This window comes from Sus scrofa, chromosome X (assembly GCF_054392235.1).
Source record: "Sus scrofa isolate SSC_HxYL_T2T_F1_AM1 chromosome X, Sscrofa_HxYL_maternal_Yorkshire_Landrace_v2.0, whole genome shotgun sequence".
Taxonomy (NCBI): domain Eukaryota; kingdom Metazoa; phylum Chordata; class Mammalia; order Artiodactyla; family Suidae; genus Sus; species Sus scrofa.
Window position 1 is genome coordinate 102,696,352 of NC_139401.1, and position 24,126 is coordinate 102,720,477.

The 24,126-nt window shown below is 42.7% G+C and overlaps 1 protein-coding gene across 2 annotated transcripts in view; it reads right to left on the minus strand.

The window, feature by feature from the left end:
* The window catches only part of LHFPL1 (LHFPL tetraspan subfamily member 1), a 119,489-nt gene that overhangs the window by 46,411 nt on the left and 48,952 nt on the right, over nt 1-24,126 (minus strand). The window contains exons 1-2 of one of the 2 annotated variants that reach the window (XM_003360421.5): nt 17,129-17,217; nt 7,285-7,923 (exon numbers count right to left, since the gene is read on the minus strand). In XM_003360421.5, the coding sequence (XP_003360469.1) occupies nt 7,285-7,735 (451 nt within the window). In that variant the 5' untranslated portion in view covers nt 7,736-7,923; nt 17,129-17,217. Of the gene's footprint in view, nt 1-7,284; nt 7,924-17,128; nt 17,218-24,126 lie in introns of those variants that run through there. The other variant, XM_013986344.3, reaches the window with a different exon arrangement.

The window sequence follows — 24,126 nt, forward strand, 5'->3', positions numbered from 1 at the left end:
TGGAAGACTGCAGGCTTATTAAAAATGTAGATTATTGAGCTTCACCCATAGGTATTTGACTCAGTAACTGTATCCCAGGAATATGCATTTAAAAAACACTCTAGTGATGCTGATGCATCTGGTCCTGCTACATAGACATAAGAAAAAAATCACTAAAAATAGTAAAAGCAGGAGCTCTAGCGGCAGAGGAAACTAGTTTAAATGCCAGCCTTGTCATGTGTGAGCTATAGCCCTGGCCCCTACTTCGCTACATGTCATTCCTAACTACAGGTTTTAGTACTCCTCCAGCCACATATGCCCCTTAGAGAAGTCTGTCCCAACTGCATATGCTCAACTGGGTACGTTCCTATTCTCACTTGCTTCTAGAAAGGGAAGGCTCTTTACAGTGTCTTACCATCCTTACTCCCCCACTGCACATGTGCAGGTAACCAGTGAGTTGCCATCTTGCTTCCCTTTTTCAACTGCTCCTTCCACAAGAATCCCCTATCACAAAAAGTACCAAATGTGCTCCCCAAACATGGTTGCTATAGTTTTCATCCGCTGCCCTGACCAAGCAGAGGCCTGTAATTGGACACTTTACTCAGCTTCAGCCGCTGTGGCAACTCAACACCAACACAAACCTTCGGGCGCACAATCTCAGACAGACCTCACAACACTCCCAGCAGCTACACCCCAGCTGCCCTCAATCTTCCCCTGCTTTCAAAATTACTACTTCCCCATATCCCAACAGCTATGTAGCCTCCTCTCCCAACCACACATGCTCAATTAGCTAGATGCCTAATCTTTGTCTCTGGGCAGGGAAAACCTCCTCACCTGGGTGTTATCAACTCCCTTTACCCACCACTCCTCCCATTCACAAGTACAACTGTTGAGCAGGCAGCCGTTTTGATGCACTTCACACCCCATTCCCAAATATTTGTCCAAATATGGCTGTTTGGTGGTTTGAATTGACTACCCTGAGCAGAAGTCTCATGTGGGTTAATTTGCTATTAATTTGCTCAATTTATTGCTTTTGTAGCAACTTCAACTCAAACATAGTGGAAAATTTATGTCTGTCCTCCAGCTATATCCCAGCTTTCCTTTCCCAGGGAACTCCCTCACTCAACTCTCTCATTCATTTGACTGCATATTCTCTCTCAAAGTTATAAGACAGTTCACTTCTGCTAGAAATGTTTAAAGTAGATCAGGGGAGGCTTCCCAGAGAGGATACATTTGACCTGGCCTTTCAGAGATAGATATTTACAGGCAGAGATAGAGGAAAAAGAAATTCCAGAAAAAAAATTATGAAGAAAACTGAGCAGAGGTTCTCAAATGTTAGTGTGTACTGGAATCCTGCTGGGCAATGATAAATAACAAATCCAAGAGAATAGTTACCTCTGCTGTGGCGACAAGGATATGAAGGAGACTCAACCACATTGGTAATATTCTATTTCTTAAACTGTGTATGCATGTATCTGAAATATTTCATACTATACTTTCGACAATAAATCAGCCTGAGAGGCTGTATTAAAATGCAGAGTGCCAAGCATCAATTCTGATTAAGTAGGCTTAGCACAGCACTAAGGAATCTGCATTTAACAAGTACCCCAGGAAATTCTCATACAAGTGCTTCATGAACCACTCTGGAAAAAAAAAATTGTGATAGTATCTCTTCTCCAAAGGGGAAAAAAAAATCAATAACACCAGTGTATAAAGCCCAGGGCTGAGGGTCAGAAGCCCTGGACCTTATTCTCTGCTCTAAATTGCTACATGAAAGTTAGAAAGAGAACGACAAATACCATATGATATCACTTCTATCTGGAATCTAATGTATGGCACAAATGAACCTTTCCTCAGAAAAGAAAGTCATGTACTCGGAGAATAGACTCGTCGTTGCCAAGGGGGAGGGGAGGGAGTGGGATAGATGGGGTGCTTGGGGTTAATAGATGCAGACTATTGCCTTTGGAATGTATTAGCAATGAGATCCTGCTGTGTAGCACTGGGAACTATGTCTAGTCACTTACAATAGAGCACGATAATGTGAGAAAAAAGAATGTATGCATGTATGTATAACTGGGTCACCACGCTGTATAGTAGAAAATTGACAGAACACTGTAAACCAGCTATAATGGAAAAAATAAAAATCATCATATTAAAAATAATTTAAAAACAAAAAATAAATAAATTTGCTACATGAGTCTTTGCTAGTAGGTAAACTTCTTTAAGTACCATTTCCCAAACAGAAAGCTACTTTTATAATCCTTGTTCAGCATGTTAGGGAAAAATTAAATGGTGCCTGCTGAAACTCTGGAAAACTTTCCAGGAAATGCATGGTTTCCAGAGAAGATAATGGTTCTTAGAAAACAGCACCTTTTCCTTGAATCAAGTTCTCATGATCTGTCTCCAATGGCAAAATTCGTTCAGCTTGAAGCATGTAGCATCAGGACCTTACACGGAGGAAAACATTAGTGCCTGTCTGGGTATATTGAATTCTATCTCCTTAACTAAGGGAGGAGGAGGGATGGACTGGGGATTTGGGATTGGCATATGCATACTGTGGCATATTGAATGACTGGCCCATGGGGACCTGCTGTGTAGTACAGAGAACTCTACCCAATATTCTGTGATAATCTATATGGGAAAAAATCTGAAAAAGAATGGATGTGTAAATATATATATATAACTGAATCACTTTGCTAGTAGAAATTATCACAAAATTGTAAATTTTTATATGTCAATAAAACTTTTTTTAAAAAAAGAAAGTTCCCATTGTGGCTCAGCAGGTTAAGAACCTGATTAGTATCCGTGAGGATGCAGGCTCGATCCCTGCTCAGTAGCTTAGGAATCCAGCGTTGCTGCGAGCTGCAGTGATGTTCACAGATGGGCCTCAGATCTGGTATTGCTGTGGCAGAGGACAGCAGCTGCAGCTCCATTTTAACTCCTAGCCTGGGAACGTCCATATGCCATAGGTGTGGCCCTAAAAAAAAAAAACCATCCAGGGTGGTGTTCTCACTTGGGTTGGGGAAAGGGAACACAGCACATACATCAGAGTCATTGGGGAAATTTTTCAAAACATGCAGCCTTCCACCTGTTGCTGTGTGTATCAGTACGGAAGAGAGGACTGGAGAGTTGGGGAGTCCACATTTTTAAAGCACTCTAGTTGATTCTGCTACATTCTCTGCTCTAGAAAGATTCTTGGCCTCCCCCGAGTAACCTGATCCAAGATCTTACAGTTTTTCTTGCCAAGAGTTCCTTACATTTACTTCTCACCTATTTCTTCTTGGGTTAGCTCTCACTGAAGGTAGAGGATAATTCAAAAGCATCTTGCATATGTATGCACAGGGGAATGTAAATAATGACCTTGTTCTCAGGGACCCGGGGCCAGCTGGTTGGAAACCTCAGCATCCCCGGGGTCGAAATAATCTCCTGGCCAGATGTTTCCTTCACCGGTTGGAGCAGGGCATGAAGGTCCCAGTGGAAGGCTCTCTGGACTCTACACTTGTCCAGCTGGATCAGCTGCAGGTGGAGCAAATGGGACCCAGGGGCCCCATCAGGTCACCTTGCTGAGTATGACTCAGGCCAGCAGCTCTTTATTTCTTCCTGTCTCTCCCACTTCCCACCGCTCATCTCTGTGGGCAGCTGCCAAACTAGGGAACAAAAATCAGGCACGGGGAGGGAGTAGTTCTTAATGGATACTCCATCTCTTCAGTGGTTTGGGGTCTGGCAGAGAGCAACCAGACCTGAAACAAATTGGCTCCCCACTCCCCACCCCCGATGTATTTTGGTTAATGCAGCAGCTGCAGAGAAGCAGCCAAGCCTGGAGCAACAAAATCAATTTCTCTCAACTGAACAACAAGCTTAAACTTCACCCCCACGGCTCGTTCTCTTGTTTTTTTTTTTTTTTTTTTTTTTTTTTTTTTTTTTTTTTTTTAAATCCATGGAGCTCAAAATGCTGTTCAGGCTTGGCTTCCTGCCACTAGCAGAGCCCGTCTTTGAGGGGTCAGATCCCAAAATCTCTGAAGAACCTTGGACAATTGTTGTGTGCCCAGGGGCTTCTACAAAATATACACTCAAGCAGTCTTCACCATTCCTTCACGTCTGATGTAAACTTGACAGGCACCAGTTTCAAAAAAGGAGGTGGGAATGACTCTTAGTTGGCTGGTGTTATGGATGGGAGGCTTTGGAAACTTAGTGACCTGTCCAAAATCATTTCCTTGCCCAGAGATAAACCTTGTAGCACATCTTGGGTCTTGAAACTTTCTCTGACTACTGTCAAATGGCATTTTATTCTTGAACTCTTTTTTTTTTTTTTTTTTTTTTTGGCCACATCCATGGCATATGGAAGTTCCTGAGGCCAGGGATCAAATCCGAACCACAGCTTTGACTTATGCCATGGCTGTGACAACGCCAGATCCTTTATCCACTGTGATAGGCCAGGATCAAACCCAAGTCTCAGGAGTGGCTGCTGCAGGGATAATGCTGGATCCTTAATCTGCTGCACCACAGTGGGAACTCCTATCCTTGAACATTAAAGACCCTCATCTAAGTAAACACCGTGACTATTTTCCTATGAGCAAGAGTCAGTGGGAAACATAGAATGGCAGAATCATGTGAGATGAAAATGATACTGATGCTTCTACTGCCTTATGACACCTACACTCAACTAAAATTCTTCCACATTCAGTCTTTGAGTGTCTAAATCTCCATCATCTACCCTCTTCTCCCCAAAATAATTTCCTTTGAGTTTCTGGACCTAGAAGGTGACATCAAGCAAAATGTATGATATGGAGAATCATAACGGCTTTATACAAATCTCAGTCAAAGGGTGCAAGGTAGGAGTAGGAGCTACTGTCAGTGCTTCAAGTCTGATGGAGGCTGTAGCTATGCGCCTTCTAAATCCTACTAGTTAGCCCCTTCTCACTCTCTGCTGGAAACTCTTGAAAAGCAATGGATATGTGTATATGTATGAGTGGGTCACTTTGTTGTACAACAGAAATTATCACAGCCTTTTAAATTAAGTATACTTCAATAAAACTTAAAAAAAAAAGAAAAGTAAGTGAGACGAAGTTACCACTCTCAAGTCAGAAGGGAAGAAAATTCAGGGTGATAAAACCTTTGAATGGAGGCCTGGGAAAAAAGAAAAGGATGTGATTGAACCCAGCTTTCACATGACCAACTTATCCTAAAATACACTAGCTGTTGCCTTAGCCATCCATACGTTCCTTCTTTATTCTGTAACTGAATAACTGCTTTGTGCCAGGCACTGAGCTGGGCCCTGGGGCTATAAATATGAGTTTCAAGGAAGACCATTTTCTCCCTCCAACTAAGTGTCACTTCCTGACATAATGTGCCCATAGACGTGCCGAGCTACACAGACTTTGAAAAATTTATGGTTTCCAAAGGAGACAGTTCGCGGGGTGGGGGTATGTGCTGGGGTTGTGGGATGGAAATCCTATAAAACTGGATTGTGACGATCATTGTACAACTATAAGTGTAATAAATTCATTGAGTAATAAAAAAAATTTATAAAAAGAAGTGCTGAGCTAGCCATGACATGCTCAAGAATGCAAGTGAAAGGTCAGTCTGCTTATAGTTTATTTGTGATATCTCTGGAGTCCCCAAAGGGAAATAAATTGATTGGCTTAGACCAGCCTTAGTTAACTGGTTCTGTCCCATGCTTTTCAAAGGGAAGAAAGCAATTAATCCAATGACTTTCCAATGTGGACAGAAAATTGTTAATAGTTAAAGAGGGCAAATAAAGGAGGCTAGAATATTCAAATTTAATTTTTTTACAATTAAAAAATGAGTCTGAGGAAAGAGGGATACAGAAAATATCAGCTTAACTGGTACAACAAAGAGAATCTGGTGCTTTTTATAAAAAGGCCAGGAAACCATGATAGCTTAGCTTGGGGTTTTTCAACTTTGGCATTACTGATACTTGCCGCCAGATACTTATATGTCTTGGGGAGTGGGCAGCTGTCTTGTTCTTATGCATTGTGAGATATTTAGCAACAGCCCTTGCCTTTACCCACTGGATGTCAATAGCACCTTCCCCAACTTGTGATAGCCAAAAATGTCCCAAATTGCCAAATGTCCCTGGGGTGGGGGGAGGTGCATGCAAAATCATTGAGAAGCACTGTCTTAGCCCATCACTACTATCTCACCCTCAAGGTTACCTGAATGCACTCATGGGAGAGAAGAAAGAAAATTATGATCTGGGCTGTCTTACCAGTGAACAAATTCAAGGAAAGAAGGGAAGTGAACACAGAGAGGTCACTGTCACTTGCTTACAGCCACAGGGCAACTTAGTGAAAGAGCCAGAAGTGGGATCTAAGTTTCCTGGCTCTAGTCACTCACACTGTGCTGCTAATGGAGATGACAGTCATAATGAGGAATCATTCTAAAACTTCATGGGCAACAACAACAAACCAGCAATAGGTTCTACCAGCACTTTTTTCCAATGCCCCATCCAGGTGTAAAAAACTAGCTCACACACTTACATATGTATTTGTCTTTCAGTCAAAACTGGCTTTTTCTTCTCAGTTCAAATTAAACTGCTTCCATTGCCTTCCTACAGTCTGCCATTTTTGCATTTTGCTCTTTCCTAGCCTATCCACACACTACTAGCATCCCAGGTCTCCTGCACTAAATTTAGAGGGAGCCAGAATGAGGAAAAAGATAAATAGGGTGTCAGGGCCACAAGAAACCTGGATACACTGTTAATTGCTACCAGACAGGGCTAGCCTTAGATGTAGGCCAAATGAGCAGTCACCTACAGTCACCTAGCACTTCACTATTTGAGACATGGTTTTTTTTTTGGGGGGGGGTGTTGGTGAGGACTGTACATTAAACTCTTGTTAGTAATTAGCACCTGTGCATGCATTTATCAGATCACTGTCCTCTGAGATAATTACCAGAGATCAGGGCTTTTAGAGATGAAATTTGTTTTGGAGCAGTAATACTAGACTGTAGGTTGCCACCCCTGGAAGGCAGACCTAATACTCTTAAATGGGCAGCCTGCGGGCAGAAGAAGGTGATGAGAATGAAGGCTAAAAAGCAGATCTCAGCTCCACCTACTAGACAATCCTGTTGTGAATGAAACCTTATGTAAATTGCACGTTGGGGAGTCCTAGACTGTTTATTTCAAAGGAGTCCCCATTCATAGCCTTAGAGTTGGACAAAGGGGAGAAACTGAGAGTGGATGTCCCCATAAGGCAACAGTCTCACTACCCCTGCCCCCTCAAAGCTCCCCTGCCCCCTCAAAGCTCACTACCCCTGCCCCCAATCCCAGCAACACAGTCTTACCTCCCACGAACTGTGCAGCTCCCATGCAACGTCCCATCATTCTGGAGATGAGCTCCTCCATGCAGCAGCCCAGGACAGCAGCCAGTGCCACGAGGAGCAGCAGGGCACATCCGGCTCCTGTCACCACTGTGCACATCTGCCAGGCCAGGCTTGGGATGGCACTGAAGCTGGCATAGCGCCCACACTCTTCCACCATGATCAGACTCTGCCCCTCTCCCCTCACAGGGTAGTTGCACCTCCGGAATGTGCTGAATGACACTGGCTTCCCCAGCTGGGATCCAAAGAGCCAGTAAGGCAGGAAGTAACTGGTAGAACTGGCCACAGCAGTAACAAGGGACAGGAAGGCCCAAAGGGTCCCCAGCAGAGTCAGGCTGCTCCTCATGGTCCCAGGTTTCTCTGCAGGGATGGGGAGATGAGTTGGGTCACAGCACCAGACGCAGAAAGTTATCATGTAGGCTTCCCTGGCCTATTTTTCATGTGGCTGGCCGGTCCTGGGGCTCAGTCATATGCTGCTTGGCCCTTGCTTCTGAACAAGATCATTGTCTCAAGGACCACTTGGGTCCCAATGGGATTCTGCTTTCTTGAACTTTTCCCGTCTTCCCTTCCTTCTGCCTGATTCAGAGGTCTATGGTCTTTAGGCTGCAATGGAAGAACCACAGAACCGAATTAGTGCCTGTTCTGCCCATGCAAAGACAGCTCAATCAAACATCTTTTAGTTCTTGACATCCAGCCTGGAACGACTAGCAGAAGGGAAGCCTGAATAAAACCAAGATGCTCCGGAGAGCAGCCTCCCAACTTCTGGTGGAATGGCCTTGAAGACCTGAAGTCCTGGAAAGAAGCAATACCTCAAGAGGGCCAGGAACTACGTTGTTTTCAGAGAGTGACGGAAGAAGGAAGACAACTCACAGGGCCTGTCACTACTACAAGGGAGAAGAGGAAAATGGAGCTCACCACGGAGTTATAGGATGTGCCCCTTTGACCTTGGTAGGATGTCCAAGAGAGCATTAATGTGGGCATTCACAGTACTACATGAGCTAGGTTGTAATGAGCAAATAAAATAAGCGGCCTCTTGAAGTTCTTGTTGTGGATCAGTGATAATGAACCCAAGTAGTATCTATGAGGATGTGGGTTCGATCCCCGGCCTTGCTCAGGGGGTTAAGGACCTGGCATTGCCAAGAGCTGTAGTGTAGGTCGCAGATGAGGCTCAGATCTGGTGTTGTTGGGGCTATGGCTGAGGCTGGCAGCTGCAGCTCCAATTTGACCCCTCGCTTGGGAACTTCCATATGCCATGGGAGCGACCCTAAAAAGACAAATACGATACAACACAATACAATACAATACAATACAACACAATACAATACAATACAATACAACACAACACAACACAATACAAGAGGCCTCTAGTCTCATACACTATGCTTATCACTGAGTGAGCACTGTTTACTTTTTCCCCAAAATCAAAATGGGGAGCACCTTTCCAACCAGTGAGGGTTAATACTAGGCTGTCTACTGAGAAAAGCTGCATGGTCCTTTGCTGAATATAGTCAAGAAAGCTTTTCATACCTCTGAAATGGATTGGGTACCCCCTTCCTGGAAGCAGGAACAGATATCTATAGCTAAAAGGGCCTCTCAAGGTGCCTTTTAGAACAAGTCATCTCAGATTCAGGACACTGTAAGTCTTTTTAGATCTAATCTCCTGAGCCCAGCTCACAAATGGCTTTCACAGACCCCTCTGTCAAAAACCAACCACTTCCCTCCCAACTCCATTAATCTGCCATGGCTTTCTGGCCTGTTTCTCAATTAGGGCAGCCAGAGACCACACTGCAGCTTGCTGACAGCACTGTGAACTTCTCCAGCAAGCAGCTGGTGGAGTTTGTTTCAGAAACTTCTCCATGATTCATCACCATGGCTTAAAGTTACAGGTGGTGGGAGAGGGGTTCAGGGGTCGGGAAGGCAAGGCAGTGGAAAGTGCTCAAACAGGCCATTTGGGGTCACCACATTGTCAGTTTGGGACACTGTCAGGAGAAAGCAAAAATTGTACTCAGGGTCTCAGGGACCTTGCCCAGCCAGGAGCTCTGTCACAACCATCCTCAAACAATGCTTGGCACAGAGTAGGCACCACAATTCATGTTTGTGTAATGAAACCCATTTTATAGAAGCATCCGATTTCCAGGGACCTTAATGAATCACCTAATTTAATCTTCTTGTTTTACACATGGGGGAGAACAGCCCTGTAAAGGGAGAAATGATTTTCCCCAAGTCCAGTTAGCAAGGAGCCACGCTGGAATAAGAAATCCAACCTGCAGATTCCTAGGCCAATATTTTTGTACTACACAGTGTTAACTCCCCCTCCCCTATCACTTTACTGATGGGAATATGGAGAGGAAATGATTCACCCAAGAGTAAAAACTAGTGAACTACACTGGCCGGACCAGAGCCCAGTTATTTGATTCTTAGCATAATGCTTTTTTTCCCCTCCACCGCAATTCCCCTCCTGAAACATATGTATTGTGTGCTATATGTTTTGTGCAGGAAGGGAGCAGAGATCATAAATTGCAGGTGCTTACTTTGGAATGTTAGGGCTTGGGAAGAAAGTGCCCTGAGCCGGGCCCCAGGGAATGAGGCTTCGTGCCTGAGAGCCGGGGCGGGGGGGGGGGGGGGGGGGGGAAAGAATGGAAGAAAGATGTGATGAGGGATTGAAAGCCAACAGGAGAAGTAGAACAAGTTTTGAGTAATTCCTGTTCAAAAGCAGGTACACTTGGCCACAATGAGGTAATGCCTCTGCTTGCTCTATTAGAGCATGTAAGATTATGGAACATGCAAGCAGCCCTGTTTTACGAACTCACTTCCTGGTGAAGAAACCCAGGCCAAAGGATGAGAGGACACAAGCTGATAAACAGCTGCTGGCTGCACCATTATATTCCCTCCCAAGTCTGTTATTTTGTGTGCTCTGCCCAACAATCATATTAAGCTGGTAGGAAAGATAGGGCCCCCAATTTACAAATGAGCGAGTAGAGGGTCAGAAAGCTGAGTGACTTGCCCAAGGTTACACCGTGATTCAATGGCAGAGCCATCATATCTCACTTTTCCTCCACCTGCAACCTTCCCCCATATTCTTCCTCATCACCCCAAAAGTATTCCAATGAAAAACCTCCATGGTTTCCCATCCAGGATTTCAAAAACTATTTAAGGATGGCAAAAGATTTAGAGGGGAAGGACAGGGCAGGAAGGAGGAAGGCCACGTTCTCTAAGCAGCATTTATCTAGCAAGAAAAGGGTACTAGCTGTCTCACATTTGTAGTCAGAACTAACCTCATCTTCCCCCTCCCCCCATGAATGTCATCACCTTGAGATCCAAAGTCCCTGTATGACAGCCAGTAGAAAGGAAGAGAACTTAAGCAGAGAAATGGACTCTATCAGTGAGTGGTACCCAGACGATACTAAAATAAGAGGAGAATTGTGATATAAGGTTATCATCATCTGTGACAAATCAAGCTGTTTAAAAAAAAACCCTACAAGACTACAAATTACTGTTAACATTATTTTATTTTTAAAAAATGGCATTTTGAAGCCAAGATGTAAGAAGGCATAATCATGAAGTTCAGTTGAAAGTAAAATATTTTTAGCTTTACAAAAACCCATTGGCCTTCAGAATTTTTTTTTTTTTTGGTCTTTTATCTTTTTGGGCCACACCCTGCAGCAATGGAGGTTCCCAGGCTAGGGGCAATTGGAGCTGTAGCCACCAGAGCCACAGCAACACCAAATCCAAGCTGCGTCTGCTACCTACACCACAGCTCACAACAATGCCAAATTCTTAACCTACTGAGCGCGGCCAGGGATCGAACCTGCATTCTCATGGATGCTAGTCAGATTCATTTCCACTGAGCCACAAAGGGAATTCCAGCTTTCAGAATTTAAATTAAATACTTTCAATTTCAGGAAGAACCCATTGTCCTTATTTCATTTAGGACTAGGATGTCCAACCATGCTGGTTCATTTGGGACTGAGGGATGCAGGACTGTCAGGAATAAAACTAGGAAAGTCTCAAACTTGGCTGAGTTAGACACTCTATTTAGGGCTAGAAGTGTGGTGAGTCAGCACCGTCCATGGGCAGCAGGTTGAGAATCAGCGCCACAGGTAATTTTCTAATGTTCTCTCTCTAGGACTCAAAAAATATAAAGTTAAAAGTGATTATGAAATTTGCAGTATCCATTGTGGCTCAATGGTAGCAAATCTGACTAGTAGGCGTGAGGACATGAGTTCTATCCCTGGTCCTGCTCAGTGGGTTAAGGATCTGGCATAGCCATAAGCTGTGGTTGTAGGTCACAGACATGGCTGGATCCATCATTTCTGTGGCTGTGGTGTAGGCTGGCAGCTGCAGCTCTGATTCAGCCCCTAGCCTGGGAACTCCCATATGCCTCAGATGCATACACCCGCCCCCAAAAAAGACCCAAAAAAAGTGATCATGAAATTAAATAATGGAGAGATGCCATTTTTATATTTTGAATGTAAACCTTTCTGAATCATAGGCTTGACCTCATGCAGTCAAGAAGGAGATCTTGCTTGCTCAATATTTTCTGTGCACAGCATAAGCTCCAGCCCAGCTTCTCCTGTGGCTGGGTAGGGAAGCAATGGGCCATGTGGAGTCTACATGCACATCGCTACATGTTCACATGTACTACACAGGGAAGTGCATTCAAGAAAATGCTTTTATAGCTACTACATCACCTGCAGTGGACTAACCTCCCTTCCTGACAGACCTCCAAAGCCATCCAAGTTCATTCCCAGGAGCTATCCAATTCTCTTTACATTCACATAAATAAAAGTTGCACACAGGAGTTCCCTGGGTGAGTTAAGGATCCAGCATTGTCACTGCTGTGGTGAGGGTTCAGTCCCTGGCTCAGGAACTTCCACATGCCGTGGGAGTGGCCAAAAAAAAGAAGTAGCACATAATGCTATACCTCATTCTATCTCTATCCCTCTTTTATATTTTATGTAGCAACAGCTTTATTTCCCTGTCCTGGAATGTCTAGCCACACAGCCACACTAGATTTAGGAAACCAAGTACTCACCCCGGTGCTCCTGCTAAGTGGTCCAGGAACCAGGCATTAATAGGATTCCTACTGACCCTCTCTCTTCAGCTGTCCCATGGCCCCTCATCCCTTAGTTGCTCCAGCTCTTAAATGGGTCACAAGCCTATTTCCAAGAGTGGTTGTATGAGTTGCACTAAGTGTGGCTAGAAAGCTGTAATGACCAGGGTGGAGGCATGACGTCTGTTCTAAATTTCCTGTTTTTACTAAAGACTAGTGGTAAAAATACAATTGTCATTCTAACACAGTTCCACGGGTAGACATCATTTCAGCTTATAAGATGCAAGAAACCCACATAAGTCTTACATGTCCAACAGTTATCTATACTGCTTTTAAAGAACTCTCGAGGAGTTCCCATCATGGCGCAGTGGAAATGAATCCAACCAGGAACCATGAAGTTGAGGGTTCAATCCCTGGCCTTGCTCAGTGGGTTAAGGATCCAGTGTTGCCCTGAGCTGTGGCGTAGGTTGCAGACGCAGCTCAGATCCTGCATTGCTGTGGCTGTAGTGTAGGCTGGCAGCTATAGCTCTGATTCGACCCCTAGCCTGGGAACCTCCATATGCCATGGGTGCAGCCCTAAAAAAGAGAAAAAGACCAAAAAATAAAAATTAAAAAAAAAAAACAAAGAACTCTCGAGAATTCAATATCCTATGAGAAACTGTAATGGAGAAGAATTTTTAAAAAGAAAGTATAGATATGTATAACTGAATCACTTTGCTATGCAGCAGAAATCAACATAACATTGTAAATCAACTATACTTCAATTAAATAAGTAAATAAATAACTAGAGGAGTGGTCCCTACAATTTTTCCCAGTAGCTTGACAGCTCTCCCTGTCAATACCTTGTGTGTTATGACTCCTTTTAAACCTTTTTCTGCTGCAACTTAAGACCAATTCTCCAATTCTCTCAGAGGAAATGAGAACAGCTTGGCCACTGTCCTCCAGAGGAGAACTCTTCATCAACTCAGATGAACGCAGATTGCTGGGACCTTACATTTAGAATTTCTCTCCCCAAATGAGCACTCTGCCTCTGCCTGTGGTGTCTCATTGCCAATCCTATAATCATTTGTTCTCACCTTTTCACTCCCATGTGCACATACTCCTCTGTGGGCCCTTAGTTTCACTTACTGAAACTGCAAACATTGCTCTTTTATGTTTTGGGGGAGAAAAACAAACCAAATTCTTCCAATACCATACCTCCTCCCCAGTCCCCACAGAAAGAAAAAAAGGTTCAAATCCTTTTGTCCCCACTTGAGCTTGTCACACCACTTCTGAGTTCAGGACAATGCTGCCTTCCCAAGGCTAACAGGGGCCAAGCAAAGAAACCAGTGAGTTAATGACCAGAATGGGAAGCGGCCAGAAATGGAGATTCTAACTTGCAGCTGCTGAGGAAAGTGGGACTACAACACTCCTGGTTTGGGACAGGTTTTTGAGGAGTGGTTTTGTTGGCAAAGGAATATGAACAGGCCTTTCTCCTCACACTCCGGGGCAGTGTGCACAGACTACCTGCCAACCCTGTGATAAATACATTATACTTGCTGTTGAGACATCATTAGAAAATAAGCACTATGCACAGACATATGGTTCCAGCAGGTAGAGTCCAGAGAAATGTCTTCCCTTATGTCAAGATGGGTATATACAAAGCCTGACCATTCTCAATCTTTCTGCTTCAGACACAGCCTGAAAATCTACAACCACTTTCCCAGCATTTCTCTCCTTCTTTTCTGCCACCTGAGTCCCCCAGAAGTTTCTCTTCCTCTATGTATCTCTACTATGGGAATTGCTCCAGGCTCTCCTCTGCTCGAAATCATCTCATGATTTAGTTACCCCCAGGGCTTTGTCTACCATTTGTATCTTGGTGACTTAAAGAAGACCTCTCTTTCATGGAATTCCCCTTGTGGCTCAGCAGAAACGAATCTGACTAGCACCTATGAGGATGCAGGTTCGATCCCTGGCCTTGCTCAGTGGGTTAAGGATCCAGTGTTGCCGTGAGCTGTGGTATAGGTTGCAGACGCAGCTCAGATCTGGCATTGCTGTGGCTGTGGTGTAGGCCAGCAGCTACTGTTTCGACTCTACCCCTAGCCTGGGAAGCTCCATATGCTGCGAGTGCAGCCCTAAAAAGCAAAAAAAAAAAAAAAAAAAAAAAAAAAAAAAAAAAAAAAAAAAAAAACTCAATTTCTGTAAGCTTTATTGAGTTATCATTGATATATGAAAACTCACACATATTTAATGTATACATCTCAATGAGTTTGAACATATGCCTGCATCTGTTATACCATCATCACAGTCAAGGTACTAGACATATTCATAACCTTCAAAAAGTTCCTCATATTGATTCGTGGGTTTCTGTGTGTTTTAAAAACACTTAACATGAGCTCTATCTTGGTAATGTATGTTAAAGTGTCCAACACCATATTGTTAACTATAGGCACATAGGTATACACAAGAGCTCTAGAATTTATCTGGCAAAACTGAGACTTTCTATCTACTGAGAAACAACTCCTCATTTCCCCCTCTTCCAGCCCTGACAACCACCATTCTACCCTATGCTTAAGAAGACCTCACTTTCAGCTTAAGTCTTGTCGTTTGAATCCTCAGCTTGCTTACTGATCATCTTTCTAAGTGTTCTCCCTCCTTTCATACTTTTTTATTTTTCAGTCTAGGGTAGAAAGACTAGCAAACCTAGCTGTGTTGGGTTTCTTTCTTTCTTTCTTTCTTTGCATCTCTCTATCCTGAGGTGAAGATGTCCACGAGCAGGTAAGGCATGAGGAGGCAGGAAGCCAGGAAGTAAGTGAAGGAGGAGGACCAGCTGAGTCATCATCGACCTAGAAGATCAGTTCTAACTAATCAAGTTGGCCATGCAGAGACAGAGAGAGCCCAGAAAAAAGAACATCTGTGTTAAGTCCTGTGCTATTCCCTTTCTCTCAAGTCTGAGGTTTGAAAGGTGGGAGTTGGAATGATTCTCCTAAATTTCATGAGATTCTCCCTTCTTTGTAAAATAAATACTGCTCACTGAGCTCCCCATCTGTCTTCTTCTTTGGAAAGAGGGCTCTCAAGTAGAGATATTCATCCCAGTTCTTATTCTGGCTGGACAGGTGTCACTATTTTTAGTGACCGATTGGTCGGCTGGGAGTCCTATATTACACCCTCCACCACTTAGGAACTGCTCCCACCAGTCTGCTCTGGCAACACAGTTAGGTCCCATCAACAATAGACTAACTGGTAAAGCACTTCCCCATCCCCTTGGGTTCATAGCCCCAGCCCTGCTATTGTTGCCCAGTAGTCCCTCTACTCATGGCCTCCAAAGCAAATAAAATGCCACCATAGCCAACATTCTCCATTCAGTAAATCCAGCCAGTGTAGGAAGAAGTGGGCTGAATGCTTCTCCAACCACTTGGGCAGACACAAGAGGCAGCCTGGCATATTAGGACTATTTCTCAAGATGGGGTCCCTAACCCCTCTGCATCAGAACCACCTTCAATGCTTGTCAAAAATGCAGACTATGACATAATTTTAGGACTCACTGAATTAGAAGTTAGGGGATTTGCATTTTTTTTACATGCTCAATTGACCTGGATGGAAACTAATGATTGAGAAATACTGTTATAATGGACGAGAGTTCAAATTTTGGAATCCAGATCTGGGATAGGGTCCTGCGGTCTGCCCCTTACAGGTAATGTGAACTTGAGAGGATCGCTTAAAAATCTCTGAATTTTCATCTATTAAACAGAAATGATGGAACATAAAGTTCAAGTGAAGAAACATCTGTCGTATACTAATAGCAGGCTAGGTGTTAATTCTCCCACTGACCAGAGAGAAGAGTTCATCCTCTCATAAGTAATAGAGAAGACTCGAAGTCACCCAAGAAATACATTCTGCGATAATCCATGTGGGAAAAGAATCTGAAAGAGAAAGGATGTGTGTACGTATATAACTGATCCCTTTGTTGTCCAGCAGAAATGATCACAACCTTGTAAATCAACTAGACTTCAATAAAACTTTTTTAAAAAGTGGAAAAAAAGAAAAAGAATATCATCCCACTCCCCTCTTTCTTTCCTAACCAGTCTCTCAGTGATTTCTCCTCGCTCATAGACTTCTTTCCGCTTTCTGTTTCCAACCACAAAACAGAATCATTTGACCCAGTGTTCCCTTTCAAGAATGGATTTTGAGTTAAACTACTTCAGGTTTTTCTGGAAATCATCATGCTTGGCACACAGTAGGAACTCAAATATTTACTGAGCAAATGCAAGCTTTTATTTCCAGCCCAGCTCACTCTGCATTTCCGTTTAACCCCATCATCCTATTTCAGTACCATAACCCCAATTTAGGCAAGTCTGAGAGCTCAGCCCAGCGTTATCAGCAAATCCAATCCACTTTTATTTCTATAGACAGGTCAGAATAAAATCCCTCCCTCCACTCCCAGAGACACTGACTTCCTCTCCTCAAATTACCAACTCCCCTGGGGAAACCAGCTAGCATTTAACCCTTAGGTCTTCACACCATGTCAATATGAAATAGGAATCCAGCCCTGATTCCTCTTAGCCTCTGTGCAAACAACAGATTTGAGGAAGTTAAAAAAAAAAAAAAAAAAAACGCACCAGGCTGCCTTTGGGAAGAAAACAGCTTCTCTGAGCTGTGAGATGAAAGGAAGGGAAGGCTGAGAAAGGAAGGGGAGAAGCGGGCCTGAGCAAAGGGAGAGCAAACAGTTACTTATCCAGCTGTTTCAACTGCATTTGGCCCAAGTTGCAAATTTACCTTCTGACCACGAAGGCTGATTGACTTGTTCCCTCTCTTCGGACTCAGATCTGAGAAACAACTTCTCCTCACAGCTTGCAGAAGAGGATGGGAATCCCAGCTGCTCTTTGCAGTGATGCCTGAAAATCTTGCTTTACCTTTGGGAGAGAGGGGCGGAGTCCAACCTAATGGGAATTAACTCCAAACACGCTGGAGGCTTCAAAGTCAGTCTCAGACATGCAGGCACTTGAAGTGGCTTAGCAGGCTCTGAACCCCGCACCACCAACCTCATGGCTGCCAAGTCAGCTGTGTGTGAATGTGAGAGAGAGAGAAGGAGAGAGAGAGTGTGTGTGTGTGTGCACGAACGCGTGTGCGTGCCCACACTTGAACTGCCTATCCCTCTCACTTCCTCACCTGCTGCCCAAATGCCTGCTGAGGAATGGAGAGGCTCTAACTCCAAAGCCCTAAAGAATCTCACCATGGATATTAGGACGCAGACCTATGTGGCTGGAAATGACTCAGAAGACACAGGCCTAAAGAGAGTAAGACAGAATAAACCCCTTTTCTCCAAACGGATTTCCACTGTGTGATGGGGAAGATGCTCTCATAGAGCCGTCTATGGCTCCAAGATGTGACAAATTTACATTTAAGAATCTTAAAATCACACTTTGAAAAGGATAAATAATACCTTTTTAAAAACATATCAGTACATTTGGAATGGATGGGCAATATACAGCGCAGGGAACTGTGTGTGACTGGGTCACTTTGCTGTACAACAGAAATTGAAGAAACATTGTAAATCAACTATACTTTTAAAAAACCTTTGGGAACTATGTCTAGTCACTTATGATGGAGCATGATAATGTGCAAAAACAGAATGTATACATGTGTGTGTAACTGAGTCACCATGCTGTACAGTAGAAAAAAATGTATTGGGGAAATAACTATTAAAAAATAATAAAAAAAGAGCAATAAAAACAGCATGTTAGTAAAAAAAAACAAACAAAAAACAAAAAACCTAATGAGGAAGTTCCCATTGTGGCTCAGAGGTAACAAACCCGACTAGCAACCATGAGGACACAGGTTCAATCCCAGGCCTTACTCAGTGGGTTAAGGATCTGGCATTTCCATGAGCTGTGGTGTAGGTTGCAGACACAGCTCGGATCCTGCGTTGTGGTGTAGGCTGGTGGCTACAGCTCCAATTCAACCCCTAGACTGGGAACATCCATATGCCGTAGGTATGGCCCTAAAAAGACAAAAAAAAATTTTAATAATAATAATAATAAATTTAAACAATTTAAAAACCTAATGACAAAAACAAAAATAAATAAAAAATAAAATTTAAAAATAACAGTACTGTCTCTCAAATAACAGTACTACTGGAAGTGTCTAATATCCTCAAGCACTAATAACTGCTTTTGTGTTTGAGAAAAGAGCTGAGAAGTCTGGAGATTAACGGAGCTTGGCCTGACACTCTGTTCCAACCTGATGTCGTCTCTTCCACCTGTAACGTCCCTGGTGGACCATATTTACTTTGGGAAACTTGTTACCTTCTACCTTGTATTAGTTTTTAGCCTAGGTGTCTCATTTCATCTGAAAGTTGCCTTGTGAACAGGGAACTTTGCTGAAGAAGATGAGTTATAAGAAGGAACATTTTGGGATGGAAATGCTATAAAACTGGGTCGTGATGATCATTGTACAACCATAAATGTAATAAAATTCACTGAGTAATTAAAAAAAGAAGGAACAGTAACTAGCTTAACTTGATGGCGCATACCAGACTGAGCCAAAGCATCTTCTCTTCTGTAATGGCTCACTTGCCTTCTCAGAATGCTATGAAGGTTACAGGCCTATTATCTTGCATTTTGTGGCAATAATTCAAAATATGAGAGGAAATGAACTAGCGGTTTAGCACATTCATTATACCCTGATTATTTACTGAAGTTGCTAGGGTTTTTCCTGCCTGCTGTGCATACAAGCGGGCATCCTGTCTTCTCAGTGATACAGCCTTATATTCATGCATGCATGCATTTGTCTATTTTGCTACTTTCCATCAGCAGTTTCTAACCATTTTTTTTCTGCCCCAACAAACTGATAAATCACATTCCCATCTGTAATAATGGCTTACTAAGGCACTTTCTGGGGGAAGGGAGAAAGATGACCCCCTTAGGTGGAATGTCAGACTTTTAGCAGTGTAAGCTCCTGAGGTAAGTTTTATAATCTCCCAGTTAGTGTCCCCTTAAGAACTACTGCTTCAGATAAAGGGCTGTCTAAAGAGAAATGCTAGACCCTCTCTCATTAAAGACAAGTCAATATTAACAGACACACAATAGTTGTGTGTGAGATAGGCCTGAACATTTTGACATCAGAAAGATAGTGATTCTACTCTATAAACTGATAGTGCCTTTTGCTTAGTGGCTACACCTGACATTTGGGTAACTGATAACTAATTGCAACTCTAAGAAGAGCTCATTTTTACTGACCTCTTTTTCTCTTTTCCCTGTGCTTCCAGTTCCCTTAAGGGGAATATTATGGAAACTTAAATGTATGCTAAATAATGGTCAAATGTATTGGATAAAATTTTGTTTTCTGTTCTTTTTTTAATTAATTAATTTTGGCCACACCCACAGCAAATGGGAGTTACCAAGCCAGGAACTGAACCCAAGTTACAGCTGTAACTTACACCACAGCTGCAGCTGGATCCTGAACCCACTGCACCGGGCCTGGGATTCAGCCTACGCTACCATGGAGATGATGCCGGATCCTTAATCTCTTTATCACAGTAGGAACTCCCATTGTTTCCTTTTCTTAATTTAACAGTTGATGGTTGTCTCAGGGGAAAAAAAATTGCTTGCATCTTGTGCCTCTTGATATGTTTTCACCTAGAAATGCTCTTCAGCTCTGCTTCCATAAGAGCATACGGGAAAGATCAAGAAAGAAACACTTCTTGTTATTTATTTAGGGGATAGGATGATATATAATATTTTTAATAATGCTGAAATGGGTATTGGCCAGGGACCCAGGGAATACCTAAATTCTGCCTTTGATCAGTCTGGAATAAGAGATCCTGCAAAGATGAGATGTGGTGACAGGTCATTCTGATACATATCCCCACCCCCTAGTCCTAGTTTGCAAAACAGGCTTTCTACAATAGAATTTCCCCAGCAAAATCAACACTCCCACAACATTTTGCAGCCTAGACAAAGGGTCAGCAAGCCAGAGTCTGTGCTATGCACCAAGTCCAATAGGCTGCCTGTTTCTGTAGTTATTGGCACACAGCCACAACTTATTCATTTATGTATCATCTATAGCTGTTTTCATGCTACAAGTGCAGAGTTGAGCAGTTGTGACAAAGATGTTATGGTCTACAAAGCTTAAAATATTTACAATCTGGCTATTTACCAAAAAAATATGCTGACCACTGGTTTAGACCCACACCAATAGATTACAGTAGAGATATTATGTTGTTATGAGAAAGGGCTTAAAAAGGGAGGGAGGGAAAGTGAAAGAGAAGAGCTGCTTGCTTTCAGCTTTGTTAAGGTGCCAGTCAACCCTCGCCAATTCTTTAGAATCTCTGATGTTAACAATGCACTAGAGATTAGTATTAGCCAAATATTCAGTAAGCTTGTGAAAATGTATTTCTGTTAACTATCCTTTGAACCTGTGTTTAGGTGGTTCACCAATATACCGTAAGTTTGGGGGTTTTGTTTTAATGATAATTTTATTGATAGATAAGGCACATATCATGAGATTCATCCTTTTGAAGTATAGAATATGTTTTTTTTCAGTGTATTCACGACATTGTGCGATCCATCACAACTATCTAATTCCAGAACATTTTCATCACCCCCAAAACAAACCCCACACTTATTAGTATATAAATTATTTTTTCCTCTTTTGTCAGAGCTGCTTCTTCTTTGGAGTCTACTTGGGGTTTTTTCGAAAAATAAACTTTCTTATTACTATGGCTCTATGTTCTATTCTAGTCTTACAGGAGGGGACCATTTATCTCCATCGCCCTTGAACTTTGGAGAATTTACATTATGTGCTTACAAATTTAAAACCACATAGACTCCATGACCTGTCGCTAGTGACGGCTGAATATGGAAAGTATATCTTGCTTTTACTAGTTTCACTTCTGGACTAAAAATCTAGAGATGAAATATATTTCTTTTTTGTTTAAAAATTATAACTGACAATCCTTTTGTTGAGTTTCCTTATTCACCTCAGAGGACAGCCTTATAGTGTCACCAGCGATGTGGTGTACAGGTAAATATTTAATAACTGGCTTTGGGTGGCAGGGAAGCAAGAGAGCTCTGATTCGTGGCATTTGCTGATTCCCATGATCTAAATATTCCCACCATGGCAAATTTCAAGCTTTCAACCTAAAATAAATGAAAATAGAGTTGAGAAGATATATACACAGTCTACTCTCATGAGCTGGTATAAGCCAGTTCCGGCACACTTCCGGAAGTCACATTCAAGGACTTACTTCAATCTTGGTTTGTGTAGATTTATAACCTATACACATTAACCAAAATACAATAGGTATCATAGTTGTTTATGGGTTGCACATGGACTTTTCGCCACTCACTATACACTATGTTAGCTGGCACTGAAACATTTCCAAAAGCTTTCGCTGCATCAACTTGAAGGCTTTAGAGTACACCATGTGTATTATTCAGAAGCAGATCAAAGAGAAATTGTTCATGGATCTGCTGCCTGCTTTAACAACTTTTGAGAGAGGATCTTTATTATATTTTTAACAGATAAAAATAAACCAAAAAAATAAAAAATATAAATAAACCAGATGGTAATCTCTTTAAAAAAAAAACTTAAATAAAGTACCATATTTGTAGTCCACATTGTACAGGGTAAATTAAACTAAACTGCATTACATTAACCACTGAGTATCTCCTTATAAGCCCACTTTTTTGAAATAAACTTTTAAAAAGAGAAAAATACAGCAAAATTTTCTGTCAACATGTTAAATGAATCTCTTTTAAAAGTCCTGTGTGGGAGTTCCCATTGTGGTGCAGCAGAAACGAATCTGACTAGTATCCATGAGGATGCAGGTTTGATCCCTGGCCTCACTTAGTGGGTTAAGGATCTAGCGTTGCCATGAGCTGTGATGTAGGTCACAGATGTAGTCCAGATCCCATGTTGCCATGACTGTGGCGTAGGCTGGCAGGGGCAGCTCCAATTTGAGCCCTAGCTTGGGATCTTCCATATGCCACAAGTGCAGCCCTAAAAAGCAAAAAAACAAAAAACAAAAAAACAAAAAAACAAAAAAACAAACTCCTATGTACTAGGTGGGGAGAATCCATCACCCATGCTGATTGTTTCCCTTTTGGAGAAAGGCAACCTGTCAACAATTACTTGCTAATTGCCAACATGTGCCAGGCTATGTGTCAGGTGCTAGAAACATGAATTAAGAAGATCTTTGCCCTTTTGATGTTTCTATTCTACTCAAAGAGATTCAAAAGAGTAAATAAGCAAACAAACATGATTATAATAGATAGCGATGAATCCTGAGTTGTTTAAAAGATAGTGATATCGGGAGTTCCCGTTAAGGCACAGAAGAAATGCATCCAACTAGTATCCATGAGGATGAAGGTTTGATCGCTAACCTTGCTCAGTGGGTGAGGGATCCAGCATTGCTGTAAGCTATGCTGTCGGTGAGAGATGCAGCTCAGATCCTGTGTTGCTGCGGCTGTAGCACAGGCTGGCAGCTGCAGCTCTGATTCGACCCCTAACCTAGGAACTTCCATATGCCACAGGTGCGGCCCTAAAAAGCAAAGAAAAAAAAATAGTGATATCAATAGAGTAATGAGAGGAAGACTTACCCTAAATAGAGGAATTGGGGAAAACTTCTCTGATGTGGCTTGGAGCTAAAAAGCTGAAGGGTGAGAAGCAAAAGAAGAAGTGGAAGAAGTTGGGTAAAGATTGTAAATTCAAAGGCTCTGAGGAGGGGGTGGGATCAGCATGTTAAGGAACAGAAGGCCAGTGGGGCTGGAGCATGGTGACCCAAGCAGGAGTGGTACCAGGTAAGGTTTGAGAGATAAGCAGAGGGCAGGTCTACAATGACAGGCTATGGCAGGCCTCCCATGAGCTCAGTGTGATACACACACACACACACACAAATAGACTGCAAACATAGGCAACTGTGACAAAATGGAGTAATAAACCATAGGCTGCTGCCGTAGCCGGTCTCCAGTCTTCAGGCCTCTAAGATCACACAACTTCACATGTACCTCTATGAAAATAGGAGCAGATACAAGGAAACAGTGGCCACCAACTCATATTTTTATCTCAGGGCTTCCAAAGTGCTATTGTTCACAGATTTGTTAGTAGTAAACTGAGGGTAACCACTTAGGCCTGAGGTTTACTACTCTATCACTTAGGCTACATTGACCTAGTTTAAGTCATTTTCCTCACCAGTCTTTGACCTTTGACCAGGCTTCCTGGTCTGGCCAGCTTAGAGCAATGGGAAGACATGGCCTTGTTTAAAGAATTATCTGATTTATATTTGAAAACTGTCTTCTTTGTAATATTAGCATTCCCAGGTCTCAGGTCTTCCCCAAAGCTTTCATCTTCTCTTAGTGATCATCTTGCATTTATAACCACCAAACTTCACTTATCGTTTCCCTTTTGGCCCATGCCATCAAGGTATCCCAATGCTGACTAATTATGAAATTGATGTGCCTAGGACCGGGAAGGTCCTTTCTCTCATGTTCCGGTTAATCAAAGTTTAACTAGACTTCTATTCCTAAGGCAGTGTCCTAAATATTGGTCTACGTAGTTGAAAGAACAACTGTCTCCTCTCAAGTCTCTCAGCAGTATTTCTGCTGTCATTCTTCTGCATCTCACCTCTCTTATCTCAAAGGCATCAGTGTCTCTTGAAGCCTTTCTAGCACTAACACCCTTGTCTTCACAGTCAACCAAATCATACGGGTGAGTAGCCTCTGATAGCATAACTGATTTCTAAACTACCATGATTCACTTCCCATAGGCTAATC